The sequence below is a fragment of the Chinchilla lanigera genome, unplaced genomic scaffold (assembly GCF_000276665.1).
Source record: "Chinchilla lanigera isolate Chin_1 unplaced genomic scaffold, ChiLan1.0 scaffold00024, whole genome shotgun sequence".
NCBI lineage: Eukaryota > Metazoa > Chordata > Mammalia > Rodentia > Chinchillidae > Chinchilla > Chinchilla lanigera.
The window spans coordinates 6,000,779-6,019,878 of NW_004955425.1; the positions used below are offsets into that span (position 1 = coordinate 6,000,779).

Here is a 19,100-nt window from a genome sequence, read left to right on the forward strand (position 1 = left end):
TACATCTACTAAGTCCATTTGTTCACAGCTTTGGTTCAGATCTGTTATTTCCTTGCTTATTTTTTGTCCGGTTGACCTATCTCTTTGTGTCAATGGGATGTTGAGGTCCCCTGTTACAATAGTGTTATTAATTATATGGGTTTTCATGCCTATTATGATTTGTCTTATATAATTTGGAGCTCCGATATTTGGTGCATACATGTTTATGATTGTTATCTCACCCTCTTGCAGTTTTCGCCTGACTAGTATGTAGTGACCTTCTTTATCTCTTTTGATTGTTGTCGGTTTAAAGTTTACAATGTCTGAAACTATAATAGCTACCCCTGCTTTTTTCTGGGTTCCTGTTGCATGGAAGACTGTTTTCCATCTTTCGACTTTTAGTCCATGGATTTCCTTTTGAGTAAAATGTGTTTCATGTATACAGCATATCGTTGGATTTTGTTTTTTAATCCACTCTGCCAGTCTGTTTCTTTTGACTGGAGAGTTGAGGCCATTTATATTTATAGTTATAACTGGTAAGTGTTGATTTATCATTATCATGTTATTTACTTGCATTGGTGTCCTATTTTTTCTACCTGTTTACTTGCTTGCTCTTTTTGACGTTTCCTTTGTGCTGTTGTTCTTGAAATTACGGTCAGATTTTTCTCTGTCTAGAATATCTTTTAGTACTCTTTGTAATGCTGGTTTGGCACTCATGACATTCTTCAATTGTTCTTTGTTGTGGAAATATTTTATTTCTCCGTTGAATTAGAGGGATAGTTTGGCAGGGTACATCAGTGTTGATTGGAAGCTATTTTGTCTTGGGACCTGTAATACTTCGCTCTTCTCAATTGGGTGGTTTGTGCTGAGAAGTTTGCCGTGATTCTGATGGGCTTTCCTTTACAGGTAATCTGCTTCTTTTCTCTAGCAGCTTTTAATATTCTGTTCTTTTGCTGGAGATCTGGGAACTTGACTATTATATGTCTGGCTGTAGTTTTATTTTGGTTGTGGTTGGTTCAAGTTCTATATGCCTCATTTACCTGTATATCAGGTTCTGTTTCCATGCTTCAGAAATTTTCTGCTATTATTTCTGCAAATATTCTTTTTATGTCAGTTGTGTTCCCTCCTGCTGTTTCACTAACTTCTATAAGTCGTACATTATTCCTCTTTGCCTCATCTTGCAGCTGTTGAATTGACTTTCCCTGGATCCTTGTTGATTTTATGAGATCTTTTCTTTCATGGTTGCTAGCTGTCATGCTGTCTTCAAAGTCCGAAATTCTATCTTCAGCTTCATTCAAGCAGTTTTGGCAGCTTTCAATGGAAGCTTTGTTTTCCTGGAAGTCTCTTTGAATCTGGTTCATGTGTTCTAAGTCCTTGCTATATTTTTCATTTAACAATTTCATCCATTGCTTTTGTTCCTCTATTTTCTTATATTTTTCTTCTTCAGATGTCTTGAGCAGTTTTTTCATTATTATTGTCATTTCATTTTTTTGCCTGAGAGATTATTTCTGATCTCATCTCTTCTCTGGCCTTATGGAGTTGTTTCTTTATTCCCATTACAATCATTTCAACTATTTCAGGCATGTATTTACCAAGTTCTAGCGGCTGGGGATTTAGCTCAGTGACACAGTGCCTGCCTGGCAAGTGCAAGGTCATGAGTTCAATTTCTGGTACCGGAAAAAAAACCCCCAAAACAAAACAAAACAAAACAAAAAAAAGTAAATACCAAATTCTCCTATGTCAATGTCTTCTGGACTTTTTCTGAGTGGGGTGGAGTTCTGGGATTGTGTTTTAGTCCTTCGTTTTGTCATGTTTGCTACTGGATGCAGAAAGCTCAGTTTCTCTCTTCAGTGGCTACACAGCAAAGGCCACTAGTGTCCCTAGTTTTCCTCTTGGTCAGGTTTGTCCCTCAGTTTCTGCTGAGAAGCTCTACTTAGTCTGGGGTTTTCCGGTAGTTGTTCATGTGTATCTAGTTATCCCAGGTCTCAGATGTGGGCATTAGTGTCAGCTGATGGCAGACCATTTTATCCAGCATCCCCTTGCAGTTAAGGGCATATGCACAGCCCCGACATGGGTTGCACTGGTGTGATAATCCCGGTCCAGTGGACCTATATCTCTAGGCAGTTCAGGGTACAGGCAAAATGCAGACATGAACTGCAGGGGTGACAGATTGTGAACCACCTGATTCTGTGTCTCCAGTCAGTTCAGGACACATACAAGAACCAGATGCGTGCTGGACCAACAGCAATCACAGACTGCCCGTGCATGCAGCCCCCCAGGGGGTCTGGGCACATGTAAAGCACAGACTTGAACTGTGGGACCAGCAGCTCTTGAAGCACTTGCTTACTAGATGCAGGGCCCACGCAGGAAGGGCCCACACATGAACCCCAGTGAAACCAGTCCCCAGGGCTTCTGAGTGAGGAATTCCTGTCTGCCACGGGTGCACAGAGGGCAGAGACTCAGAGTGCAATGGTGGCGGGGTCCTGGGTCACTCGCTCTGCCCCCAGGAAGTAGATGGGAAATACCTGGCTCTCTCTGCGAGTTTCAGTTGGGAACCATGGCAGTGGGAGTGAGCTAAAATCACTTAATCTTTCCAGTACTTCATCTGTATGCTGCACACTGTGTTCTAATCTAACTCTGGGGGTGTGGTGGGCATTTCTGGGAAAAGATAAACCTTGTCAAACATTTGAGTAAGGGCTTCGTTCATTATAAGAACTCAAATAAATGCCACCTATTAATAGATAGTCCCAAAGTCTCTTTCTGTATGGGTTACTTTTCTCTTGTTGCTGAGACAAAATACCCAACACCAAGAATTAGGGAAGGAAAGGTTTATTTAGTTCCCAGTTTGTGTAGGTTTCAATCCATTCTTGGCTGGCTCCAAGGCAGAGTGGCACATGGCAGAGGGCAACAGTTCATGGTGGCAGAAAACAGCAAAAGCAGCAACAGCTAAAGGGCGGGGGGAGCAGCGAGCAAGCAAGCCTCTTTCCCTCCGTTATACTGTATGCAGGTTACTCCCCCAGGGCGGGTGTAGCACTCACATCCATAAACCCAGCATTGGGTCATGGATCAATCATAAACTCTAGAAGCCCACCCCACGGCTGCATGAGGCTTTGGGGGGACATCTAGACACAAACCATAACACTTACTAATAGTAAAAAACAAAACAACGAAGAATGAGAGAAATTGTTTCATTCAAGATCTTGCAGCTGCTTATAGGTGAAGTGACCCAGAAACCAACTTCTGCTGTCCTGCTCAATTTCCTGCCACATGTTGGGATGGATTACTCAACTGGCAAATTCTTTTTGGCCTCCAGATGGTGCAAGTGGATTTAGGTAGGTGTAGTTCACAAGCAGGTCTATGAGTATTTGGTACCAAGAAAAATTTCCCAAACATCTAGCATAAATTTTGCATACCTGGAAAAATAGTAGCAGAAGTGGCAGCAGTGGCCACAGTCCCAGCGTCTCCTCCATCCATGGGGATACCCAGAGTCTGCAGGGTGTACTCAGCTGCGTATGTCTTTGCTTCATCCACATAGGCACTCAGTTTGGGAGGTGTGAAAGGATGGCTGGAAGGCATAGCCAGTCATGTTAGGCATTTTAAAACTTGTGTACGGAATCAAATGAAAACCTAAGACACAGCTGAGATACTAGATGATGGGATTTTGTATGGTACTTTCCATTCTCTATGCTGTGAAAGGCTTCTGAAGAAAATATATGCACACAAAGGAATGTTTATCAGTTGACGTACAAAAGTGGTGGTGAACATATGGTACATGCCATAGCGAGCCTCTTGGCCAGCATAGGAACCAAAATGCTCCAGCAGCCAAGCATCAGATAAGAGTTATTTTTTCTAAACTAAAATTTATCAATGAGGTTTAATTGCAGTGTTGTTACTGTGATAAATAAGTGGGTTTTGGATTATATTTGAGCACTCGGTCTCTAAAAGCTTTATCATCACTGATCTAGAGCATATGTGGTTGGTTACATTTCTGAGCCATATTTGTAACCCACCACGTGGCTTTCCTAAGGTACATGTGAAGGGCAGGGTTCCTACGACATCTATGGATCCAGGCTTGAGGCAAAAGTCAAAAAGTAATATCCACTAATGGAGAGGTGATATCTTGGGTCCTAAATTTTAAATGAGGGGCAAGATTTTATGTATAAAACTGGTGATTTCACATGGTTCAACCTAAATATTGTGCAGATAAATAATTGGCTGTAGTTTCTCATAGCTATTACATTTTATATTACCTACTGTTTTCTAATGGTTGATTATACCACAGTCTTCATTGTCTATCTGAAATTTGGGGACTTTAGATGTTTGCCCGAAAGGTGGCACATAACATCTCACCCACACATCTCAATGCTGTATTTAGTGACAAATGAGTAACTAAGAAACCTGGATATTTTTATTGTTTAGATAATGACAAAATACACTTAATTTACAAGTGGATGCTATTCTAAAATCTAAATAAGTAGAAATTTGGAGAAGTTACTCACATTGCAGGATTCTGGCTGGCCAGAGCAGGAATAGTTATTTTGTATAAGAATAATTGTCTTTGGTCTTGTCCAATGGCAGAATGTAGTTGATACACTGGCTGTCCCCAGTTATTTTTCTGACAAACTTCTTCTAATATCTACAAAAGTAAAAAAAACCATTTCTTCCTCAAATGTCACATTTCCATTATTTGTCTAGTTTTCAGGTTTTGAACTCTGATATTTAGAGTTTAAACTAATCTGAGATGATATAAAATGCCACATGGTTTAATGACTCATAAAATTTAAGTTGAACTGAATTTGAACTCCATTTAAAATGTTATATCTATTAGTTCATAAAATCATTTTCACACCATTTACTTTAATATGTTTTTAGTTTAGTCCATTAGCTGTAACTTTTTACTGAGCTTCCTTTCATGATTTGTTTGATATTTTTATTCCATTAAACAACTGATCCTCTAGATGTTTAAATAGATTTACTTATTATTACCAAAGCCCTGTTTATAATGGTTTAGAGGAGATAATCTAAGAATATATTTTCATTTCATGTCATTTTTCATAGGATTTAAACCTTACATTTTCAAAAACATTAAAAGTTTTTATGGTTCAGTGTGTGGGGGAACATTAATAGATGAATGTTGATTGCTGCAATATTTTTGTTTGGCAATGTATCTCTTCTGGCTACTTTTATGATGATCTATTTTTTCAGTATCTTTTTAATTTTTTTTCTATAATTATTCCAATTGAATCTTTTCTAAAGGCTCATATTTTCTTCATTGGGAAGCCAGTTCTGTTGATCCAGACATGTTGATGATCTTTTTACTCAGGAGATTTAGTATACTGTGTAAAACAGGGCTGAGTTGGAGAAAATAACTCTGGGAGAGAGAACAGTGTCCCAGGATATATCTCTGGAGTATCTTACCTCATTTATTCTAACACTAATCCAGCTGCATGACAGGACATTTTCCAGTTTATTAATCCATAGATTGTTCTTATTTTCTTTAACTCTTTTCTCAATATTCCTATAGCTTTTCTTGTCATCTACAAAGCCAAGGTTCCTGAGCAAGAATAGGTTAGCTTTTCTTATGAATAGTCTGCCTGCCTGTTCATTCTAGGTGAGCAAATCTGTTCACTGAGCAAACTCCATAGTTTCTCATCTGGAGGTTTACAACTCTGTTTTTCTGGTGGGAGGTTTGTAACTCTGCTACAGGGCTGTTTCTCCATCTATATTGATTGTGATAACATCATCTTCAGTTTGTCAACCATAGTTGTACAAACTCAGAGACCAATTAATTAAAGACCTTTCATTGGGTGACACATATGGTTACTCACAGATTAATAGAAAGTGTGATCAATTTCTAATCTGAATTTAATGTAAAAAGCAGAGATCTTTGCTCATGCTACATTAGCTCTCAGATATATACAGAATTAATGATTATTGTTTTAAAGATTTTTTTCTTAAAAGATTTCTAGCTATCCCAGTAAAGATACTAGGATAACTAAATTCTTTATTTTAGGTCTTAACTCAAGAGAAGCAGACTAGTAAGTTTTGTATTTTCCTGGCAAGTTCCATCATATCACTTAACTTATTTCATTATAATTATCTGTTAATGTGTCAGTATTATCTCACTGCATTGATTTGTATGGAAAATACTTTGTTATATTCATCTTTTAAAGTTCCAGAACCTAGCACAATATGCACTGCATAAACAAAGCTCAAAAAATGTATTTTAAACAAAGAGTGCTATTTACCACCCTGATAGGCACTCTTTTTTTTTAAATTACCTAGATAAGTTTATCAGAAATGTTAGATTAATTGTGCATAAAAGAAAGATATTAATTTCTCCCACTCCGGCACATATCAGTAGCCAAGATGAGCTCTTATAAAACCAAGTTTTCTTCTTGGTTGCACTTATAAGGGCTATTTTCATGAATTTGTCTTGCCTATATCTTTGATTTGGGAGTAAGCATGTTTCTTTTAGAGCACATAAACTGTAACTCTGTTTATTTAGCCAAATTATATCTCAGAGAGCTCATCATATACTAAGGATTATCACGAATCATATTTTGTTTTATTTTTAACGCTGGTATTCAGCCATACTGGGACAACCTTTATAACTTTTAATTTTCCTGTAATAAAAGACATAGCCTCATGCAGAGATATGGAAACACAGAACTGTTAAATGAAAGCAATAAAAATTCACCATAATGCCACTGCCCAAATATGACTATGGTAAAAGACTTAATTTGATATGACTGACAGCACCTTATGGTTAATGATTCACCTAGATAGCATGGTAGACCTTTCTGTTAAACACATTTTCCCAAGGAAAGATGTCCTGAATGGTCTATTCAGGGTTCCATATCATGAATACCCTTCATTTGCCAAGCAACTTGCCTCACACAGAGTAGGCATTTATTCTGAGCTGGTTTTCATGATGCAACATGTATTATGGCACCTTTTGGAACTTTAAACTGAGGTCTTTGTTTCATATTTATTGAAGCATTGTTAAATGATTTATAATAACTCTTAGATTCTTTGCATTTCAGTGAAAGATTTAATGGAGGATTAAAGTTTTACACATAATGATTTTGGTTTTTTTTGTTGTTGTTGTTTGTTTGTTTTTTTTGTTTTTTTTTTGGTTTTTCTCCGGTACCGGGAACCGAACTCACGACCTTGCGCTTGCCAGGCAGGCGCTTTTGCCGCTGAGCTAAATCCCCAGCCCCTACACATAATGATTAAAAAGAAATACAAGGGACCTGCAATGAAAAAATGGCACTTAATCATTCCTCTAAAGGATATTATGCTGACTAGTCACTTAATTCTATTAAAAGCAAATCAAAGAAGCCTGTAATCCCAGTACTTGGGAGGCTGAGGCAGGAGGATCTATTGTGAGTTCGAGACCAGGCTGGGCTACAAAGTGAGCTCAAGGCCAGCCTGAACTCTCAAAAAGACCAAAAATAAATAAATAAATAAATAAATGCAAAGCAAAGAAGAGAATAGCCCAAGGTAGGATCAATCTAATCGATTAATGATAGGTGAATTATGGTCATTGGCTCAGCTTATAGAAACTATCTCTGGAATGACTGTACCTACCTGTGGAGCAAGTTTAATTCCTTGGGGTTTTAAAGTGACAGGATTCATTGGAGTGAGCTCCATCCCAGGCAGAAGGTCATAGAGCTTGTCTTCTCTCTTGTCTCCTTTGACCTGGTGGTACCCACGACCCAGGCCTGTGTATGCCAAGTAGCCGCGGCCGCCCAGTCCTCTCACTCCCGCAGCCCCTACAGGTACATTCATGTAAATTTCTAGGAATTAAGAAGGCATTAAACTGAATCAAACCACCAGAAAATCACCCTGAATCTTACTGTAATGAAAACGTTAGCCCAAGTCACATTGATTAATACCCTGAAGAGGGATAGAAAACTCTGGGATTCTAATGTAATGAAACTCAGTAGAAGGTAAGGCTCACTATATGTATCTCTCTCTTTTTCATAAACTACCTGAAAGTGATACCATCCAAGCTCTTAAGTATATGAATAATTTCAGGTAACCTTTTGTTAAATTTTTTCTGAAGACAAATCAAGGTTGGGAATATACTTATTAAAAGATTCCTGCATAATATGACCATGTGTATTGAAATCAGTCTTTACAGAGACTGTCAGTGATCAGTAAATTAGAAGTTAAATCTAGATCATCCAATTACCCCACCCCAATGGCTTATTGGAAAACCAACATTTCAAAAACATGTTTTTAAATTTGCTATACTTGTTCTTATGACCTGTCAAAGTGAGGCTTAAATTTCCACTGAGTTTCATGTTTAGATTCTTTTTGATTTTTGTTTGTCATGTTGCTACTTTGATTTTCTATTCATGGCGTAAAATGATAAAAAATTAAATTGATTACAATTCATCCATCCATGAATATTATCCATTGATTCTTTTCTGCTACAAGTTACATATTTTTCCTTTAGAATACAATCTTTTTCTTTTTTTTCTACATCACAACTGGTTGATCACTTCATGTATTTCCTGGTTACTGATATATTTTAGATTATTTATGCTTAATAATTCAATGATAATTTACTATCATATAAACAGGTTATTTTGAAGGAAATCCTGATGATTTCTTTTGTATTACAGATTTTTTTTCAGGCATGATTATATTAGAAGTTGAAACTTTTAAAGCTGTTGAAGAATAGAGGTCCTAAAATGGCTAATTCAGGTTTATGACAAAAGAGTAAGACACAATAATTGTTCTCACTGCACCCTGGATGTTCCACTTTGCTTCTAAGTCAAACCCAAGACTAGATTTCAATACATGATTTGCTTGTTGATAATGCCTGTGTTGGTGTCATATTTGGACAATAGGACTGGGATTCTGGTGAGATTAGCCACATCCTAGAACAATCACACTGAAGAATCCATAGGCAGAGATGAACTAGTTTCTTGAAAATAAAAAAAAAGAAAATGAAACAAAAACATTTGCCTTATCTTCTATATTGCTTCAATTAACTGAGCTCAGAAATCTGTTTAACATTTTCAAACATGAAGCACTTATGGTCTTACAGACTTTGTTTTAATTTCCCACATACTAAACAAATAAACTGATTTTCTTAATAGCTTGACTTTTTAGAAGATATATTTCTTGGGGGCAGTCAGAGTATAGCATCTCCTATATTTTTAAGAGTGTATTTATTTTAATTTGTGATTTATGTATAAAGATGTCACTGAGTCACCATCAAGTAATATGAGCCTGAAAGTGTTCTTGTTATTTGAGGTAATTTGTTTCCATCGGATCACACTACTTTCCCTTTTGGAAGTTTCGTAACCAGTCATATGTGACTGAAAATGGTGGTCTAATGATAAAGAAGTAGCTCACAATTATGGAACTAGATTTAGGTTGGGGAAATTTTATACTTCTTTGCAAACATCAGATTTGTGCACAGGGTTCCATTACACTTAAATTCTGACCAAGTTTTTTTTTCTATAACCAGTTGTAATGTGAAAAAATATTCCTATGGAATAAGAACTATTGATATAATATTCGATTTTTAATAAATAACTTTCTAGTCGCTTTTCTCCCAGGTCCTTAGGCCTATCCAATTTGTCTAAGGCTATTGCCCTGCAAATCATTTGAAATCTTGGGGTCGTGCTAAGGCAAGAGCTGACTGGTGTTACCTCTAACAGAAGGGGCTCTGATAATGGCTCTGTTACTCAGGTGTCCTTTAGTGGCTGGAAAATGAAGACTAGGAATCGCCGCATAGGCTTGGGGGGCATAGAAGACAGGAGCTCCAAGGTAGGTTGCGGTGGGATCGTAAACGTGGCCCAAAGAGTAGGTATATTCTCCTTGCAGCATAGCTCCTCTTCCACCTGTGCCCCGGGTATACCTAATGTAACTGTCCTTGTCTACTGGTTTGGCCAGGGTCACTTCAATGGGGGAACCATCCAGCATCTGTGTGGTGGAAAAAAGAAAAAAGATATTAGGACAGGTAAGTGTGGTTGAACCGTAACAACAGGTCTCCTTCTTAGTGTTTGACTATTTGCTGTGTTTAGTGAATGTTTCCATTACTCCTATCTTGTCTTTTTATAGGTTCATGTTTGTCTGCCAGAAGGGTTTTCTTTTTTTGGTTTTGGTTTTGGTTTTTCTCCAGTACTGGGAACCGAACTCACAACCTTGCGCTTGCCAGGCAGGCGCTTTGCTGCTGAGCTAAATCCCCAGCCCCAAGAAGGGTTTTCTTTGAGAGATTTTTGTTGGCAAGTTGCACAAGATGACAACAGATTTGACAGTGACATATTGTCCATTGATCTATTGGGTATGAATTTATAATCTAGATACAGTTGCTGAAGCAAAAGGTTATCTAATACTCTCCATTATGTGATATGTGCTTTAAGTAACAAATTTATACAATTACATAATTACAAGAAATCTTAGGTTTATTATAGAAGGAATATAATTTTCACTACTTAGCACAAAAACATACAGGTGAAGGAAATTAATGATGAAATCATTTGATCTGATGAACAGTTAGGAGCTTAAACAGGGGCAGCAAAGGATTGGGATAGAGGGGGTGGGAGTGAGACTGAGAATTCTACAATCATGCATCATTGCAGACACACTGTCAAGGATTATTGGAGTAGTTCTCAGATGCAAGTTTCTGAAACTGCAGACACTTCCAGATGCTGATGATCATGACTGTATAGATCTACATATGCAATTGACTCCTGTATTCTGTTTGCATGCTCAAGAAACAAAGATGGCTTTCAACAAATACTTGACAGATTTATGTATTTTGTTATTAAAGGGACAAAAGTTCCCAGAAACTATTTGTGGTTTCCTTTGAATAAAAAAATGGATCTTTATTTGATATAAAGGAAGTAAATAGAATAGTGTTTTAGCAAAAATTCTTTTTCATAGCAGCTGAGTATGCACCCTTATCCCTCAATTTCACAAGTGACTCAGTAGTTGTTGAAATCTGCTGGGCAAAGCTTGTCTTTCATGGTCATCTTGACTATTCTGGTCAGCCTCTGGAGCAAGCTGTCCCTAGTTTCATGTGAACATCTTACTTTTTAGTAATAGTAGCCAGTATTAAATACAGTTGATGGAACACACCGAGAGATGGGCACAATCTAATCAATATTCAACAATCTAATATTGATATTGATATAATTAGAGAAAGAGACTTGGAATATTGAGGGAAGGAAGTGATCTTCAATACAAGATTCTTTGTACCTTTGAGGAAAATGAGGTGCTCAAACAGGTCTGTGTTTATAGGCTCTTCTATATAAAGACATCTTTTGAGTGGAATGATTCTTTATTGCCAAGTCAGATTTCTTATTATAATAAATTTTGTTCTGGACTTTTCTGCCTCTTCCAACAGAATTTCAAACACTTCCAACTGAATTTTAAATGCAGTATTGTATTTCAGTTATTTAGTTTAAACATTTCAAGGGTAGAACAATATCATATTGATCTGTGTAGCCAAAGCCCAGCAAAATTTCTTTCACATCACAACATCTGCAAAGATTTCTAAAACAAATGAATTATCATGTCCTGACTTCAATTTATCACACCTCTCTCCCGACAGGCTTCCCTTTCTGAGTCTGCTATCAGTCTCCTATTTGGAAAATTTATACTGATTTCTCTTTTGTTACCCTGTCTTTAATCAGTCTTTGGACTCTTTGAACTCGTTCTTCCATAGTTCTGTGTAGATCTCTCTCCTATATTCCATTCCCACATTATTTCAAGTCCTTATTTTGTGCTATTTTGGTGACTATGATAGCTTCATAGCTAGTTTCATTCCATCTCTCTCCACTCAATAAAAAGTTACCTCTTACTAGGCTAATTTCCCTAAATTGTAAATGTGATCATTATGTCACAAAAAGGTCTCACCTTGTCTAATAAATTAAATATAAATATCCATAAGCATACTAAAAAGCCTTTACAGGTCCTAAAAACTATTTTTACATACCACATTATGCTTAAATATGACTTTTACTATATATTTACTAGTAATATTCAATATATATTTAACTATGTGATGTGTGTGGACCTTGCTATAAAATATCTGGCTGCAAATATTGGGAATTACTTGAATCCCTTTTGCCTATAATTATCCTGGTTTATTTATTTAGTCTTTAATTTATAATCAGTTGTGTCTTCTCAGCAGTACTGTATACTCAGAAATGTTTCCAAATAGAAAAAAGCTAACTACAAATTGTTTTCAAAATAATAGCATTTTTACTAAATGTAGCATTTTATTAATGTGATAATGAAGAATAATGCTTTGTTTCATAGCCATTCATTTAAATATATATTAATTTTTGCTTTGTGGCTTTCCTTTGTATTTCAGAATCGGTGATGACCCCTCCACACACATATCAAGAGTCAGTTTTTAAGGCCTCTGAGGAATGTGTATATCCCAGGAGCCACTGTGTCTGAAAGACCAGGGTTAGGAGGTCTTCCTTTTACCCTCAGATCTACTTCCCACCAATCTCTAGCATGCCTGCTGCTCTGGAAAGCTACTGTACTTGGGTCCTCTTTATGGCTTTCAGCCTTTCTGCATTATGATTGCATTTGTCCAATGAGAAACCTTGATAGGAGGGTGTAGAGAGAGGTAATGGTGAATTTGAGGCATTTATTCCCCTAGCTCCCTCCTAAGAGGTTACTTTGGCCTAGTCCTATCCCTTGCCCAAAAATAACTATTCCTTTTGTAATATCAGCCCTCCATGATTTTTTCCCTTCATAGTTTCTATTAATTCTTCAGCCCCTGTGGCTTTGATGCCAGGAGTGTGATGAGTCCTGGGTTTCTGTGATATCTTTTTATCCCTCTACCTCCCATTCACACATCTATAATTAATTTCGTTGTTATTTATTTTTTGTTAGGATGAAGACTGATGCAAAGCTCAGTGGGTAGAACAACCAGGTGTGAATTATGTTTTAAGTAAATTGCTCTATATTTTACCTTTCTCTGATTTTGTGCTATTTTTCTCAAATTCTGTCCTTTAAGACTGATTCAATGCAATCCTAATGAAAATACCATTAGCATACCTCATGATCTAGAGAAAAAAAACATTCCTAAAATTCATCTGGAACAAGAAGAGACCTAGAATAGCAAAAGCAATCCTGGGCAACAAAGGCAAGGGAGGAGGCATCACATTCCTTGACTTGAAATTATACTACAAAACTACTATGATAAAATCAGCAAGGTACTGGCAAAAAACCAGACCTGAGGATTGGTGGAACAGATTAGAAAGTGCAGACACAACTACAAACACACTCAGCCACCTTATCTTTGACAAAGGGGTCAAACATGTCCACTGGAAGAAAGACAGCCTATTTAATAAATGGTGTAAGAAAAACTGGCTCTTCATATGCCAAAGACTAAAACTAGACCCATGTCTTTCACCATGCACCAAACTCAAGTCAAAATGGATCAAAGATCTAAATATTGAAACAGAAACACTAAATGTATTGGAAGAGAAACTAGGAAAAAAAGAGAGTGATTCTGGTTTCCATTATTTGTCTTTTGAAATTATACTCTTGGAATCATACCCAAACCAAATGCTTTTGTCTTACATATTAGCTTCTCATATTCATGGAGAGTTTCTGATTTTTGGTAACCTACTTCTTCCTGTGAACTCTCTTACTACTTTTAGATTTCTTTTTTATGATATTACTTGACTTCACTTTGCATAGTTATTGGTGTACTTATTTATTTAGAAGACATTTAGCTATTTGATCTTTTTCTTTGTATATTGCATATTATTAGAAGATAAGTGGTCTATATAAGGTTTGCAGTGCTTCTTAGATTGATGTACATTTTATATCAGTTTCTCTTGAACACTTCACACATTCCTCTTCTAAGCTGAGTGATAGTAAGCCTCCTACAGGAGGTAGATCAAATTCTGAGGGCAGAATGCAGCTATCTTGTCATTTTTTCTGACCATAGATCCTTAAAGGACTGCACTATACAGTGCAAAAGTGAGAGAAAATTAGAGTTGAGGATCATCACCTTGAAATATTCTACTTTAAGCCCTCTTCCTAAGAAAATGGAGGACTAATGCCTTGTCCAAATCAGAAAAACACTGGAGATAGAGTTGGACATAATAGCTGCATCTCCATTCTCTATTGTGTTTCCCATCATCTTAAGTGACTGCAGCTGCTAAGTTAGCAGTGGGGAGAACTGGAGTGTGATAGATTCACAGCGGTTCTCCTTTGAATAGAATGTCCACACCAAACTCGGACATGTGTCTTTCTCCTACATTACCTTCCCATTTAAAGCTTTCATAGCCTCAACTGCGTCTTCTCTGTTACTGAAGTGCACAAAAGCATAGTCCCGAATTTTCTTCACTCTTTCCACAGCACCTGTACACAGAGTGAAAGTATTGTTGTTAGCAAATTTGAGATAGCACAGGAAATGATGCAGTTCACTTCCATGAGTCAGGAGCCTATGAAGATTTTCATGTGTCCAGGTTTAAAATTCTATATATTGCACGAAAATTTCTGTTAATAATTTTTTTAAAATGTCTGATTTATTATAATTAGTTATAAATTTATGTGTTCTATTAGAATGGTTTTAAACACTCTTGAATTATTCTTTTTTTATGAGTACATGTTTGTGGTACATGATGAATATAACATATAGCTGATACATATATATGAACGTTAAGTATAAGAATAACATCTTACTTTGCATTTTATGTAAAGTAAGAGATAATAGTTGAAGCTTTATGAAATATTGTTGAATTCAGTTGAACTCAGTATTGGCAAATATTCAAATGCAAAAGGGAACAAGGGATGGGGGAAGAGGGACGGGATAAGAAAAAAGAGAGTGGAAGGAAGAAAATGCAAACAAAGCTTTTGTAAATGAGGGGAAGAGGGGTTGAAGGGAGGAAAGGGGACTGAGGAAAAAAGCAGAATCAAGATATATCATGTACAGGTACAAACTCCCTCTGATCAATGTGATCATTATGTATACCTAAAATGTACCATAAAAGTAATATAAAATAAGTTAGCCATATCATAAACTTATATTTAGCCTATTACCTTTTTATGTCCCTCACCAGAAGTATATCTTATCTCTTTCATTTCATATAATTTTTGAGTTGCAAGAGATTTTAGTGATGATTAGCTTTAATATTACTTTCTTATTTTTACTTAAATATTAGGAAACAAATTCTGAAAAAGTATGTGAGATTTATAGTCCACATAGATACAATCCAAAGCCAGATCACCTACATCCTATCCAATACACTTTAAATAAAAAAGTAAGTAAAATATAAAGTCCTTTCTGGAAGAATATTGGACAGCCAAGAATTTCTCCCATGCTATCATGATATCTAAAGTTGGAAATTTTGTGGATATCCACTAGTTTTACTCGAAAGAATGTTTTATACAAAAGTACTTACACATGCACAAGGATTGTGCTTAAGGATATAAATTACACCTACTATTAAAATAGCAAAAATAAAGCAATTTAATGTCCACTTTCATGGGAGCAATTAAGTCTGGTACATTTATGTTAATACAAAGGAATCTTAAAGAGAACAGAGAGGAGCTCTACCTGTTTAGATAGAAGAATTCAAGACCTATTGTTTATTTTCTAAAGTTAGAAAATGAGGGGCTGGGGATATAGCTCAGTGGCGCAAGAGCCTGCCTGGCAAGCGCAAGGTTGTGAGTTCAATTCCCGGTACCAAAAAAAAAGGAAATAAAAAATTAGAAAATGTGATTATAGAATTATGTTTTAAAAATACCAAACAAAATGTGTATGTATATATGTGTAGAAATACACTTATGAAGAGAAAGAATTGGAGAGATAGAGTCCAAACCGTTAGTAAAGGTGATACTTTCAGGAATGGTAAGAAAAGTTGGGAAGAATAATATTTTAATTCATATACTTTGATACTTTACTAATATTTGCCAAGTTTATTTAGATTGTTGTGTAAAAATAAAGCACAAACCAACATAGCCTATTTTTAGGTAGAGGAACTGTTGCACATATTGAAAGCAACATGTAAAAATAAAAATAATACTTGTACCAACATTCTTTAATGTTATATCTTAAAAATGTATCTTACTCATTTTTAAAAGCAGATCTTTTGCTTAGAGTGAAGATAAGACGGAAACTTGTTTCAAGGCCAGCATGCTGATTATTCTCTTTAGTTTACACTAATTTGCATGTGTTTTGAGAGGCTAAGTTTTCTTCTTTTACCCTTGGTCCCCAGACACAATATGGGATGAGACATTACAATATTCAAATATAAATCTTTTTTCTACCTTTTCCCATCAACGCTCAGTCATCCTTTTAGATTCAAGGTCACAAAGGCAGTTATAGTTTCTACTCTACCCCATGGTTCAAATTTTTTCTGGAACACCAGCAGACGTGTAATCTCCAGAATATTTTAGAATATTGTGATGCCTTTCTTTTCCCTTAGCATTCAACCATTGACTTCACTGACAATAGCCATACAGAAAAAAGTTGTCTAAAGGTGTAAGAGTCCATGAAGCATGCATCATTTAAGTCACTGAAATTCCGATACAGTCTCTTTATTCCTTGCAGTGTAAAATGGGGGTAAGTATTGTGGCTCAGCTCCATGGCACAGTGAGAAGAGTTCAGCCTGGATGATCTCTCCCTTCCAGTCTTTGCTGTTTGTGTTGCAGTGTCGCCCTCTGTGAGGCTCCTCTACCCAGTCTGTTGGATCTCTGGGAACAAGGGTATGCTTCTGAAGCATCTTAGGATCATCTACTCCCAACTGTCAGTAGCACCTTGGACACAGAGACTACTCAATAAATGCCCAAGAAATGAAGGAACTTTATCAGTCAATGCATACTTCAGCTATTATCCACATTAGTTACATGGCATTGAGATGATCATGGATTCAGGTGCTCTAAAATTCTGCTTGCAAATATTAGAAGTCATTTTGCATTTTGGGTGATAATGTCCAGAGGTACTTATTTATAGAAAACTTGATGTATGAAAATTTAACTACCTAAAACAGACAAATTGGGTGTCAGGGTGGTATATATTGCTAATACCACTACTTAGGAAGCTGAGGAAGACAAGTATCAGAAGGACAAGTTCCAGCTTAGTCTGGGAAACTTAGTGAGACAGTCTTAAAAAAATAAACATAAAAATAAAAAAGGCTGGTGCTTTAGGTCAGTATTCAATCCCCAGTACCACCAAAAACAACAATTAACACAAAGACAACAATCCCCTCAAATAAAAAACCCATCTCTAAACAACAGGAATTCCAAAACCAAAAGAATGAAAACTCAAAACCAAAACAAAATAAAGCCATCCAACTAAACAAAACAAAATACAAACCAACCAGAAAAATTAGTAAGAGTTTGTATCATAAAAGCTGGCTTTCTCTACAATAGTATTCACCATAAGCCTATTATTTTTAGTATATTTCTTTTTTAGTGCACAGGAGCTTATTGACTGATCATCATTTGGCAGAGGCCATGGAATGTCAGTGGTCATTATTTGTGGTTCATTCATTACAAAAGAGGAGAACTCTGAACTCATAGGGAACTGGAAAAACGTCAAGGACTCAAAGTGCAACCCATGACCAAGCAGCACCAGCTTTGTCAGGAAGGTTAATAGAAATGCAAATTCATGGGCCCGGTGTGGTAAGCAAGCTGTGTTTTGTCAGGCCCTCTAGGTGATTCTGGTGCTGCTAAAATGTACTAAGGAAATCAGACTTTATACTGCAATTAGAATTACAGCAAATGACCTTAGGCTACACTGGGAAAGAGCAGACATTTTCTGGCTCCAGTTTCAGCTCTGTGTCATTTGTATTTCTCAGTGGCAATGTAATATTTTTCAGATTAATTAGTGTAAAAATGATACAGGGTCAGATATTTTCAGGGAATATTCAGGTTCCTCCAAGGGAGTCAACTTTATTTATTTATTTATTTATATTTTAAAGAGAGAACAAAACAACAACCAAGACAAAAACAAAACAACACAAAAATAATAAAAAATGATACAGAACTTTAAATAGTATTTTCTGATTTTCTCCATGAGTTTCGCTAGCTAAGTATCAGCTTTGATGCACTATATTCTTCCACTGAAAAAGGAGTTAGTTAAGTCTGACTTTTCTCTCTACACGGAGCAGATATCTGCTAGTTGCTCAGCAATTTGTGGCAATTTGTATTCATTTGCAGAATTCCAAAAAAGATAATCTATACATTATTATACAACCCTGAAAGTTGATCCACTAGTCTCAGGATGTGCTCTGGAATCCTGAAATTTTTGGACACACTTTATGCTCAGTGGGAAGAGAGAGAGAGTGAAGAGAAGAGAAAGAGGGAGAGAGGGAGAAAAGGAGGGAGAGGGAGAGAGAGCGAGAGAGAGCTGGCATTTATTATTTTGATAGACTTGGTACTGAAGAAACATCTGTCTTCAATATACAAATACACAGATCAGGAAAGCTGATAATCAGTAGCCACAAAAGGAAGCATCCTTTTAGTAATTTCTTATTCTAGCCCTTTTCAATAAAAGGTACTTAATTTTTGGTACCGGAAATCGAACTCAGGGCCTCATGTTTGCAAGGCAGGTGCTATGATGCTAAGCTACATCCCTGGTTCAAAAGGTACTTTTTAGTTACATAAAATATATATCATTCACTCTGGGAAGGTAGAAAACCAACGCAAGATATGGAGGTAGGACAGTAGAGCAATAATTCATACACAGATATCTATGATGTTCCTGTGACTACAACAGCATCAATTTTCAGATTCAGTTTAAATGTAACATCTCCTAAGCATGAGTCTTCTCTGCATGGCAGGAGTAGGCTGTCCTGGATGTTCTCTTGGATTATCTTCAACTCCTTCCACACATAAAGCAGTGCTCACAGTGCCCGGCACATAGGAGCTACTAAAGGTGCAATAGTTGTGTGAATGAGTGCATGGAATGAGGATGGGGGTTGGGCCCACAGAGTTTGTACTTGGTGTCAGTACTTTCTGGCTGTGAGACCTTGGGCAAGCCATCTTAACTGTTCTGGGCTCTGGTTTTATTATCTAGAAAAGAATGGAACTAATAAGTAACCTATAATAGGGACATTGAGATGGATCAATGACATGCTGTGAACATGACCAGTGTCACGCCTAGTCCACAGGGG

At 36.6% G+C, this 19,100-nt stretch overlaps 1 protein-coding gene across 3 annotated transcripts in view; it reads right to left on the reverse strand.

Moving 5' to 3' along the window:
* Positions 1 to 19,100, reverse strand: part of A1cf (APOBEC1 complementation factor) — an 85,232-nt gene that overhangs the window by 8,241 nt on the left and 57,891 nt on the right. For 2 of the 3 annotated variants that reach the window (XM_005385900.2, XM_013514917.1), the window contains 5 exons: positions 14,243 to 14,340; positions 9,654 to 9,927; positions 7,573 to 7,781; positions 4,479 to 4,615; positions 3,393 to 3,544 (listed from right to left, as the gene is read on the reverse strand). In XM_005385900.2, the coding sequence (XP_005385957.1) occupies positions 3,393 to 3,544; positions 4,479 to 4,615; positions 7,573 to 7,781; positions 9,654 to 9,927; positions 14,243 to 14,340 (870 nt within the window). The remainder of the gene's footprint in view (positions 1 to 3,392; positions 3,545 to 4,478; positions 4,616 to 7,572; positions 7,782 to 9,653; positions 9,928 to 14,242; positions 14,341 to 19,100) is intronic. The other variant, XM_005385901.2, reaches the window with a different exon arrangement.